General features: G+C 40.0%; 1 protein-coding gene and 1 pseudogene across 3 annotated transcripts in view; one reads left to right on the forward strand and one right to left on the reverse strand.

The window, feature by feature from the left end:
* Positions 1 to 11901, forward strand: part of AK4 (adenylate kinase 4) — a 74041-nt gene extending 62140 nt beyond the window's left edge. For all 3 annotated transcript variants that reach the window (XM_068540049.1, XM_068540052.1, XM_068540050.1), the window contains 3 exons: positions 75 to 247; positions 3389 to 3507; positions 6137 to 11901. In XM_068540049.1, coding sequence (XP_068396150.1) covers positions 75 to 247; positions 3389 to 3507; positions 6137 to 6251 — 407 coding nt within the window. In that variant the 3' untranslated portion in view covers positions 6252 to 11901. The remainder of the gene's footprint in view (positions 1 to 74; positions 248 to 3388; positions 3508 to 6136) is intronic.
* On the reverse strand, positions 4832 to 5297 carry LOC137761703 (nuclear nucleic acid-binding protein C1D pseudogene; annotated as a pseudogene).
* Positions 11902 to 12309: the final 408 nt, after the last annotated feature.

The following is a 12309-nucleotide window of genomic DNA, read 5'->3' on the forward strand; positions in this document are numbered from 1 at the left end:
GTCTCTGAAAATATTTCAACAACTAATTGAATTGGGAAATGTCTCACATTTGATGTGTTTTGTTTGGCATTTAGGTTTTCCTAGAACATTAGTTCAGGCCGAAGCCTTGGACAGAATATGTGACCTGGACCTAGTGATCACTTTGAACATTCCATTTGAAACGCTCAAAGATCGTCTCAGCCGACGCTGGATTCACCCTCCTAGTGGGAGGGTATATAACCTGGACTTCAACCCACCTCATGTACATGTAAGAATATACAAAATACTTTCACATATTGACAAGAAAGAGGTAAAACATTTCAGTTGAAAAGAGGGGGAACGATATGAATAGGCTGTTCCAAAAAGAGCAAATATACATAGCCAACAAATATTTTAAAATTCTCATTCACTAGTAGCGAAGGGATGTAAATTAACGTTTACAACATTTATTGCTGGTTGGGATCTGGGAAAATGATCCTCTTATCTGTATGAGGTATATGAAATATTAACAGTCTTTTAGAAAAGCAACCAAGCAACCTACATTAAAACTTTTAAATACATATTTCACTCAACCCACTTCTGGGAGTACAGTCTATGGAAATGTAAGCACTTGCAGGTCAGGTCATGTACATGATGAGGCTTATTTCCATGTTGTTTGTAGTGGGAAAAATAAAACAAAACTTGAAAACAAAACAAATATTCATCTATGTGGATGATTAAATAAATTTGAGAATATCCACATTTTGCAAAATCATGTATAAGGTTAAAAAAAAAAAAGAGACATAGTAGTACATTCTTTGGCCCGGAGAAATATTTCCCCTGAGTATTGTTGAATGAGAAAAGCAAATAGCAGAATGATTACATTTTTCTAAAACTGTGACCGCCCTTCTTCTTCTTTTTTTTTTGCTTGCGCTGCACGGCTTGTGGGATCTTAGTTCCCCAAACAGAGATTGAACCCGCCCCTCAGCAGTGAAAGCACAGAGTCCTAACCACTGGACTGCCAGGGAACTCCCTGTGACCACCGTTCTTTATGTATATCTGTTTACATGTCTCTAAGTGCTCTCTAACTTCATAGGAGTAGTGATAAAGATATAAAGGAACTATCCTGGGCTGGCCAATGGTTGAGGCTGGGACAGAATAAGGAACAGGGTTAGAGTGAGTGGGGTCATGTGAGTGGTGGGAGTGAGGAGGAGGGACTAGGTGGGACTAAAGGCATGAAAGATTGCCCTTAAAAAGAAGTTCAGGGCTTCCCTGGTGGCCCAGTGGTTGAGAGTCTGCCTGCCAATGCAGGGGACACGGGTTCGAGCCCTGGTCTGGGAAGATCCCACATGCCGCGGAGTAACTGGGCCTGTGAGCCACAATTACTGAGCCTGTGCGTCTGGAGCCTGTGCTCTGCAACAAGAGAGGCCGCGATAGTGAGAGGCCGGCGCACCGCGATGAAGAGTGACCCCCGCTTGCCACAACTAGAGAAAGCCCTCGCACAGAAACGAAGACCCAACACAGCCATAAATATAATAAATAAATAAATTTAAAAATGGTCCACATCAAAAAAATCTTAAAAAAAAAAGTTCAAAATATAACATCTATGCATCTGCATAAGATTAAATACATGTAAAGGTATATGTTTAAAGAAACTTTTGACAAATTCATTTAAAGAGTTACTGTTCTTTCTGTTAAAGACATGAATTAGTTCAATCTGATAATTCTTCAGTTATTTGGTGGTGGATACTATTACTTGTTCTTATCCAAATGTGGAAGGGGTGGCTATTGTGTCTTATTGGGTTAATGATTATGGAATAGGCTAGACTTGAATATAGATAGAGTCAGTAATAACTATAGAAAACTACTTCAAGGGGTTAAGGACGCCTTCCTAGCTCTGTTAAGTCTTCATTAAGTCCTTATGAGTCTTTTTCATTTGGGCTAAGCACTGGTCTCCTTTTCAGGTTTTCTTTTTAAAATGTAAGTAGTTCTGGACGTCCTTTATTAGAGCCCTTCCTCCATTCCATCCCCAAAAGCTAGTATGGGAAAAAAAAATGTATAGGGAGGAAAATAGGGTTCTGAACATGCATTGGAGTCTAACACAAAAGCTTCGTATTTTGGCTCTGCCTAGACCTGCTGACGCAGACTCTCCCAAAATTTGAGAAGCTTTAACACCGAGTTGCTTTCCAAAGACTGGGTATCCCTAAAAGAACACCTGCAATTACAGTGCTATTTCCAAAGATAGCAGTGAAAGTGCTACTCTGGGCTAAGTCAACCAGCTGTTGTGGCCAAGCTCCCCCAGGAGAGATGCTGATGTCCTATTCTGCTCTTTCTGGAAGCAGTTGTTATCTCCTGATGCTCTGAGGTCCTGGAAATGGCTTCTGAGCTTTGCAGCAGTAAGTAAAATAAAGGAGAGGGAACTATAGGTGACGTACAGCTTTCTCCCATGCCCATCTCTCATGTTTTGTTAGGGTAACAGCCCTGGAATACCCATGTGATAATTATGTGGCTCACCAATAAATCCTAAGTGTAAGTTATGTACCTAAGGCCCTGAGCTATAATAAAATTTTAGTGAATTTCACACTTACAGCCAGTTTCAGACTATCCCATTGAGTTGCCTGAGCCTTTTGATTCTGCTTTAGCCTATCTTTTGACAGATTTATTTCTTGTTACTCTCTCCCCTGGTAGGCAATAGCCATGGACATGGGTGACAAAATTCTCATGTGTCCATTTTGCTATTTGTAAGTAGGTATGGCTCCTGAAGTTAAAATATATTGAAAATCAAATTTTCTAAAATTGCAGTTTTTCAGTTCTCAGAATGTTTGTTCCTGATTATCATGGGTGTAATGATTCATGCCTAGTCTACCTTCAGATGTCATTATTTAATTTAGTAAAATAACCTGAGTAAGTTTAATCTCAGAAGAGCTACGTGACAGAATTTGAAAGCTAGCAGAGACAGGACTGAAATACCTCCTCCTCAATTAGGTGTTTTCCCTAAGTAAACTGTTCGGTTCTTTGAGATATTTATTTTCCATATTATGAACTCAGGCTTTAGAAAGGCAGCTAGTTTTAGGAATATTTAGAGGGCTAGAATGACATTGTCTAATGGCTGTTTGGTGCTCGGGGAGACAGCATGGAATTTTGAACTGTGAGTTGAAGGTATCATTTATCAGAACCACTGGAACATGTTTGGAAAGACCTGAGAAGTTAATAAAGATTTAATGTCAGCTCTTACAAAAACAGCTTAACATATTGTTACGAACGCTATTTCTTTTTCAACTACCTTCACCATTACTATTGTACCCCAGGCCTAAATCGTTACGGGGTAGGAATCAAAGATGAATATATGGTGTTGCCCAGGAAGGTTTTATTTAACCTGTGGAATAGCCCAACTGTTGGCCATACTAACTGGTTTCTCTGGTATTTTTAGGGGATCGATGACATCACTGGTGAACCATTGGTCCAGCAGGAAGATGACAAACCTGAAGCAGTTGCTGCCAGACTAAGACAGTACAAGGACATGGCAAAACCAGTCATTGAATTATACAAGTGAGTGTGCTTCAGTGTTTCCATGGCAGATGGCCAGCCAGAAAGGTGTGGCTCCTCTAGGGAAGGACATTGGGCTGCAGTGGGGTAGTGTTTCTTTAAGCTTGATAAACCCAAAAGGCCCAGTACCTCTCAGATGAAAGTCATATGAAATGCTGGCATTGTACGTGGGAGACAATGCCTGGTACTTTTATGCTGAAACTCTTATAAGGACCAAAACCTGATTATCTCTGTCTGCTTGATTGTAAAACTGCATCTAGACTTTTCATTTTTCTCTTATGGGACTGAAATAATGGCTTACATTTTGATACTCCCATATGTAAATATCTGACTTGGGTAGAAGATTAGAAGGGACTTTTGGCCTCGACATGTCTGGAGGGTGTTTAAACAAAGAAGAGCTAAAACTACAGATTGCAAATTCACACGGCTACGGAGGCAAGGTAGTTATTGGAAATGAGTGTCAAACCTGGTGGGGGACTTGTCAAGCTGGGCTGTTGAGTGACAGTTGAACTGGACAGCTTCCTCTGTTTCTCCAGCCAGTTATCACCCCAGAGACACTCAGGCTCAGTGTGACCAGTGATCCCTGTTTTTCAAGAGAAGCAGAAATCAGGCTCTCTCTGTGGAAGAAAATCCCAATTTTAATTTTTTTATTTAATTTTTTAATTTTTATTTTTTTCACACATTTACAGCTTTATTGATAGGGGATAGCCATTATGCCAGAATTCAGCCATCATTATACAACCTCATTTCCCATCTAAAATAAATGAGAATATATTTTACTTTCAATGGGATGTACTGGCAAAGTGCCAAGAATTAAAGACTAACCTTAAAGTCTTAATTTCATACTTCAAATATCACAAAAAGCAGTGATTCCCAAAACCATGAAAGCATAATGAAATAACTACACAGAAAAAAAGGACATTTAACTCATTTCATGCTTTCTTAATTTTATATAGTGAAAAAGGACATATTTATAACTTCAGCATACTTCGTAAAATCATTATTCATTGGAAATAGACAAATGTTTACAAAGAACATTTAACTTAAATTTCATAGTTGCTTATAAAAAAGGTACTTGAAAGATTGACCTAGATAAAGAAATGAGTCTTGTCAAGAGATGGTAAACTGTAAATATAAAATATACCACAATGTTAAAAACCTCATAGTGTTCTATAGGAAAATCTCTAAAGATAACTTAATCTTTCGGTGGAAAAAAGTATTTAGCATCACAAATTTAAAATGCAAATTTTATATATGAATTCAGTAAGGAATACATTTAAACCTTACATTGCCACATAATCATCTATTCTGTGGAAAACAATAAAAATTATGTACTTTTTGAACATGTGTACATCAAAACCAAAAGGTTAATTTTTCCTTTTTCCTTTATTGGCAACTTTGATGCATTTTTAAGTTTTGGTTCCCAGAGGGCATTTTTTACAAATCTTGAAGCTGCCCCCCTGTCCAGCTTGCCAGCCTTTTTCTTGTCTGTTATTTCCTTGACTCTGTTCATGTATACTCTGATTCTTTCTAATTCTTGCTTTACTGGATGTTCCTTAGGATTGATTCCCTGAGTTGCCAAATAAACCCAAAACACTGAATTTAATGTGTAAGTAGAAACTAAATCCACTTTTTTGCTTGTTCGAATGGGTCCAACTTCTGCAACAACTCATTTCTAGAAACAGACATCATGGTCTTCAGTGTTTCATCCACAGCACCAATGGAATTCTGAAACGTTGATAATTACCATGAATTTCTACAGGATAGTCTTCATTAATTTCTTTGCCTGCCATTATGACCAACTTGCGGGCCTTGCACTCCTGCCTACCTGAAATCAGTCAGTGGCAGTGACATCAGTGGTGCACCGGCTCTCCCCAGTTTTCATATTGGCCACAAGTTAAAAAAAATTTAACCTCATGGAAGCCAAACAAACCCTATATGTGGACTGCATTCAGGACAGCAGTATACAGCCTCTGCTATAATCAATTTCTGACCTTGTACCCCCCGAATAAGTTAGCAACCCTGTAGATATGAGGTTTCTGATCATATTATTAGGACACATCTTGTATTTCATGATCTATTGTTGTAAGTAATAAAGGTTTTAGAGTAGCAAGGATTGTCAGTGATTTGCTTTTTAAATGTGTATATTGAGGCAGATTTGGGGTTGTCCCTATAATGTTATTCTTTGATATGTTTTTATTATTTATTTATTTTTTAAAGGTTTTTTTTGTTTTTGATGTGGACCATTTTTTAAAGTCTTTATTGAATTTGTTACAATATTGCTTCTGTTTTACGTTTTGGTTTTTTGGCCCCGAACCATGTGTGATCTTAGCTCCCCGACCAGGGATCAAACCCGCACCCCACTGCATTGGAAGGCGAAGTCTTAACCACTGGACCTCCAGGGAAGTCCCCTTTAATATGTTTTTAAAGGGGAGAAGAAAAGGTGGCACGATGGCAAGCTTGCCAGAATTAGTGGGGGTGTTGATACATTTGTAGGGGCTGTTTTGGCACTCAGTGATGTGTGATATAGACAATGAGATTGTGCTTACATTATGCCCGGGATCTTCTTCTGCTCTAATATCATGTCAAAAGGAAACCTAAAATGCTTTGTATGTTGGACTTTGTTTTTCAGGAGCCGAGGAGTACTCCACCAATTTTCCGGAACAGAGACTAACAAAATCTGGCCCTATGTTTACACACTTTTCTCGAACAAGATCACACCTATTCAGTCCAAAGAAGCCTACTGAGCCCGCTCAGTGGAAGAACCAGGAAGATATGGTCATCCATTCAATTGTATGTGTAGTGTTGGTGCCATGTCCCAATTAGCAGCTAGCTGAGATAGCTTGCAGCATCTTTTCTAGTTTAAATGGTGAACTGCTATGAAAACTAATGAATAGAAAGAGTTAATGAAGAGGCTCTTCTCTGCCTTTCTAAAAGAGGGGCTACCTGCACATGTTTAAGATGTCCCTGCACATGTCTCAAGTCCTTCATAAGAAAGAAGGCAAGTACAGGCTGGATTTCAAGTGGTGTATAACCCAAGCTCTAGCTGATTTTCGACAGCCGTGGTGTTGCCACAGTGGCCTTCTCACACGTGATGGTGGGGGTCCCTGGTTCTCCCCAGCCCCCAAAGGCTGTTGAACCATAGCACCAGGAGGCCTGAGAATGCCAAGGGCTGTAGCTGCCTTTGTCCCAGGTTCTCTGGTATGTGCCCTCCTGGTGACAGTGGGATTGAAGCTAAGCTCTCGGTGGTTGCTGCTCTGGCCTTGAGTCACTCTCCACGATTCATTTTTTCTGTTAGGAATGACGCCTTCTCTCTGCATCCATGCTCCATAGAATCTCTCCTTTCCAGACATCCTGGAATGAAGGATTTGGCTTTTACTAGTTTTATTAGACATCTGTTTTCTCCCTTCCTAGACTATTAAGTAATGCAGATTGTTAACTGCGTTTATCCCTCTCAAATTCCTTTCTAAGAGCTGAGAGCTAGGGGACTGTGTTGAATCTCTTTATGCACCAGGAACTGAGCTATGTGGAGGGTCTATTTAAGCTGCTGGTCTGACTCTCATGGGTTGACACTGCTCCTTTCTTGTATTGTGGCAAAATAAAACCCTCAGAGTCTTTAGGGAACCCTCAAAAACGGGCAAATATTCACCTCCATAAATGTTAAAAGATCATATCATATCTTATGTATAGAAGTAAATAAGACCATATGGAATTACTGGACTAAATGAATAGTTTAGCTTTTTAGTCAAGACAAAAAAAAAATGTATTTTGAAAATGCTGCTAAATATTGAATGCTGACAGTGTTTTTCTCCTGTGAGTGACCCAAGCATATTATAAATAGTTGGTGAAGGGAATGGAGCCTGTGGGGTTGAGGAAAACGTTGCACTAGCCATGCCTAGACTGATGATGACAGGTTTACGACTATGGGATTTGACAAAGATCGTAATTTTTTATTCTATTCCAAAGATGCTTTCTATAGGGTGGCCATTAAGTCTGGAAATACAGATCATACCATTTTGTCATTCACTGAAATGTAGTATCAATAAACCATTTATTTAAGGATTTGCCTGGTTTCCAGACTTGGTGGCCATCTTTTATAATTCTTGCTCTCCTCTGGGAAGGACAATGAAATTTATTCCTGTTGCCTTAAAAATAGATATTCCTCTTCATGCATCGTGGTTGTCCCCAGGGAGGGTCCTTTACTATTCCTGGGAGTGACTTTTGTCTAACTCTTCATACTGGTGAGAAAACAAAAGAAGCCTATTTCAGCATAGGTGGTGTTAAAACACGTTATTTATTTTCCGAAGATGTCGCAGTGAATCCACAGTCAGTTCACTGACCCATGGCTTCTGTATGGTAGCCGTACATCTTCCTTACAAATACTTCCCCCACTCTTGCCAGTCCCTCTCCCTTTGTCCCTTCATGTGAATGTTCTTTGGCTACCTTGGTGGAAACACAGAGCAGTTTCCTCCTTATCCTCTGAATCAAAGTGAAATAAGATTATTTACTTTTTAGGTTCATGCATTTAAAATGACCAGTTCAGGTATTTGAAACATCAGTGCATGATAGTGACTTTTTAGAAGAGTCGTGTTTGAATGCCAGTTGATGGGGATAGGGTGGAAATCAGACATGCAGATACAGCTCAGGTTTCCTGGGGAATCAGGCAAAGAGAAAAACAAGTCTGCTCTGAGGAAAATTGCGTCTGCCATGGAGACAATTTCCACAAAGTGGGAAAAGTAGAAAGTTAAGGTTATTACATGGATCATTCAGAAGAGGAAAGTGTGTGCTTTTTTGGAAGCGGAAAAATCTTCAGACCTCTTTCTTCACTTCTCTCAATGTTTAGCAGATGTTCCAGTGTAACCACTGGCTTTGGAGTTTTTGAAAGAGGCATGGGAAACGGCCTAGGTGGCCCCTGACCCCATATACTCTGCTCCTCCATCCTTCCCTCCCTTCTCCCTTCCAGCGAAATAGACACTTGGTGCCAGTGTCTCAACACTGTGCTGTTTCTGAGGTTGCCCTGCAGTTGAGGGCAATCACCTTTGCTAGGTGAGACCAATAAAAGCCAAACACTGTTTCTGTGGGCTTTGAAAGATGATGCTTGTTTCATGTTCAGTGGCCTAAAAAATCTGCTTCTGGTTTTCTTCAACAAAGTCTAGTTTTTCCTTCAGTGATTTTGTAAAAAAAAATAAAATTTTCTTGAAAATATTTTGACAAAGGTAAAATTAAAGGGATATCTTTCTTTAGTTTTCCTTCTACTGCCACACATGAGGTTCCATTACAGTTAGGCAAAAAAGAGTAGTTTGGATGGTTTCTAAGATTCCTACGTGTCCCCACCTTCTGTGATTCTAGCCGGCTCTGCGTTCATTTTGCTTTCCACTATCCTGACCGGCTTCCCGCTTACTTGGAACTTGAAAATATTGCTGTGTTTAATACACTCTAACACTAAAGCAAGCATATAATAGGTACCATTTATTGAAGGCCTACTGAGTGCTATGTACAGTTTTAGGACCTTTACAAACATCTCATTTAATCTTTCCAGCATCCTTTGAGATAGGCACGATTCCATGTTTATAAACAAAGAAGGCGAGGGTCAGAAAAGTAAAGCATCTTGCCCTGGCTCCTGCTGCCAGTGCACAGTGTAGACAGGACTCAAACCCAGGTTTTCCTGACTCTGCTCCTGGATGTTAACTACCTGTGTTCTGTCCCAAGCAAGACAGGGCACTGAGCTGCTTGGTTTTGCTTATATTTCCAAGGGGCCTCACATCAAAAATAGCGGAGTTCACTATGGTGACATTCAGCTCTGTATGGGACTGTTCCCTTTTTTTTTTAATGTTTTTTTCTTTTGCTTAAGCAAAGGAAGCTGCTAGAGGAGAGTTTGAGCCCTTGATCCTCCATAACTACTCATTTATAAATAAAATGAAAGGCTGTCAAAGTAGGCTTGGGTCCAGGCTAATCTGTGGCAGAGGCAAGCTCATGGTCTTCACCTACCCTTTCGGTGTCCATGGTATTGTGCCCCTGAAGGGACCTTTATGCTTGAGCCACCCCAGCCGTGGTGCTCACACACACGCCTGGACTCGTGCAAGTTCACCAGACACGACTCACTTTGCTTCCCTGACATCAGAACAAATCCCTCCCTCACTCCCACCCCGAGACAAGGCCCTGATAGTAACTGATCTTCCCTAAAGGGCTAGCAGGTGAACAAATGGTGACTGAGCCCCTAATACCCTTGACTTTCATACTATCTTCCCTGTATGACATTACACGTGAACATGATCCTGAATGCCAAATCCACACCTCTGTCCACGCTCGGATGTGGTGGCAGTGCTTATCATGCACAGTTCTGGCAGAAATGGGATATTGGCTTCCTGTCTCACCTTCCTTCCACAGGGTCACTCCTGGCATCCTCCAGCAGCCCAGCTTCACCCAGGCTGTGCCCCTCTCTTTGGTAGGGAAGGGCAAAGGTAAGAATAGGCATAGGTGACAGAGGATTCTTGGGAGAGAGGTGATGCTGTGGTCTTTTCTGCCATTAATAGGTTGTTGACAGGATAAATTTAGATAGAAAGATGCCTATATATAAACCCATAAATAGGGTTTTTGTAAAATTTAGTTCACTGGGACCTGAGTTCAACATCTGACTTTGGCTATTCGTTTAAAGAGGTCTTACCATCTGCTGGGGGTGGGGAGTGTCTCTGCCCAAATCATAAAGTCAGCAGATTTCCAAATATGTTAAGGTATCAGCATATTCTTGGTAGTTACTGTTTATTGGTACTCGGTGCTAAGTGTACTGCATCCATTGTGTAATTAAATCCTCCACAATTACCCTATGTAATAGATAGTATTATCTCAATGATCTTGCCTCCTTGTATTTAAAACCTGAAATAATCCTGTCTACTTAACCTTTTCCTTTACCTATAGGGATTAATCAGGAAATTCAAAAAGGCCTTTTTTGTACGTTTCTGTAGTTTGAGCTCCCTGTTCTCATGAATAGGTAAAACAATATATTAGCTCCCACCTGGAATCCTTGCTTTTGGCTCTGGTGCTGAGACAGGAAATGGGCACTGGGTGGGTCCTGGTGGTAGTTGCACACTGTATATACAGAGGGCATGTGTCTCATCTGTACTCTGCTGGGTCACAGGATCTCGCGAGGCATTTGTATCTACCTGATGAATTTCATTTCTTTTCATTTAATAGACGATATCTTTTCTCACTGCAGTAGTTTTACCAGAAAGGCAATTCATAAGACAGAGTTGTATTCGTAGTATGAATTGCTTTCTCTCTATTCCCCTCCATTTTCAGTACTCCTTGTCTGTTTGGTGTTTCAAAAGAAGAACCCAGTAGCAGAGACTTCTTTTAATAAGGGAATGTGGTCTGGTCCTAAGTTATCGTCCCTTTCCATAAATAACTGACCCAGTCTGGTTTCCAGATGAAAAGTGTGCAAGACCCAGGTGTCGGGGAGCCATGAAGCTGTATTTCAACTATGAGGAAAAATCTGCTTCCTGCATCTGTTGAGACATAATTACAATTGTTGAGAAATGCCGGACCTTATCTTTCTTTTAACAAGTTGCACAGTTCTTGCCAAAATAAATGCCATTATCTGTATGCTTCAGGGAATTCCCTAAATTGGTGTGTGTGTGTGTGTGTGTGTGTGTGTGTGTGTGTATGTGAGAGAGAGAGAGAGAGAGAATATTCATTCCTTCTCTGGTGATAATTAGGCTATTCCAGAAAGCACAGTGTTAATTCTTGACCTAAAAGATTTCCTGTTTAAACACATGTCAAAGAGCAGCGCACCTTAAAGATTCTCCCTGGGGTTGATGTGTGTCTAACTTCATTTCATAAAACCTTTCTTTTCTTCATTTAAAGCTCTGGATATAAAGTCAGAAATGTGTTAAATAAAAACAATGTTTTGTGTTCAATTTAGAGAAGAATAAAGGGAAGAAAAACAAAAACTCAGTCTTTATGTAAGCTCCAGGGTGTCAGGGCTTAGAGGGCTTTTCTAGTTTTATGAGAATTTATACTACTGATTTTTATATGTTCTTGTTTTTGAGATGAATAGATCTCGGGAAATTGTTGAGTTACAATGGCATTTCACTATGATCCCTCTCGAGCTTAAATCAGTTCTCTAACCTAATGACAACTTGTCTCTGGTTTACTGTCCTGTGAGATGTCAGCTCCATTTTCCCAGAAGTCGTGTGTTTACGATGAGTCAGTGCTTTTCCTCAGTGTGAAAGTTGTCGGCCCTCTTGATTTTGGTGTATGTGCTTAATTCAAAGATTCTAAACCTGTAGTCTAATCTGTACATGCTCTCTTAACTGTTAATTGTGTTATTGATTTTATCTTGCTTGAAGATCGATTCATACTTTTTAATTTGATAGAAATAAAGTTTTTTTTTTCTGCTTATTACTAGTGAGTTCATTTAACATTTCTGTAGCTTTTTACACTTGGCAATGTACATCTTCACAGATATTCTCATTTATGCCACTCTGCAACCACCCCATTATCAACAGTGTTTTCTCCAATTTGTAGATGGGGAAAATAGGGAACATGGCGTTCGCTGGATAAGGCGACAGTTGGTGGCAGAGTGAGATCCTGAAACCAAGAGTTATGACCCCGAGTCTCATTTTCTTGTCTGTTCATCATGTTGCCTTAACTTTGTTTACCCTCAAGCTCCTTATTTTCCAGCACTTTATTCTTAACATATTTTCATGGACCTTCTTTGGTTTATTCTTAAAACAGCTCGATGATGTGAGCAGATCCCATCATCACATCCTACACAGATCACATCCTACAGATTAGGAGACTGGATCA

Source organism: Eschrichtius robustus, chromosome 3 (assembly GCF_028021215.1).
Source record: "Eschrichtius robustus isolate mEscRob2 chromosome 3, mEscRob2.pri, whole genome shotgun sequence".
Lineage (NCBI taxonomy): Eukaryota > Metazoa > Chordata > Mammalia > Artiodactyla > Eschrichtiidae > Eschrichtius > Eschrichtius robustus.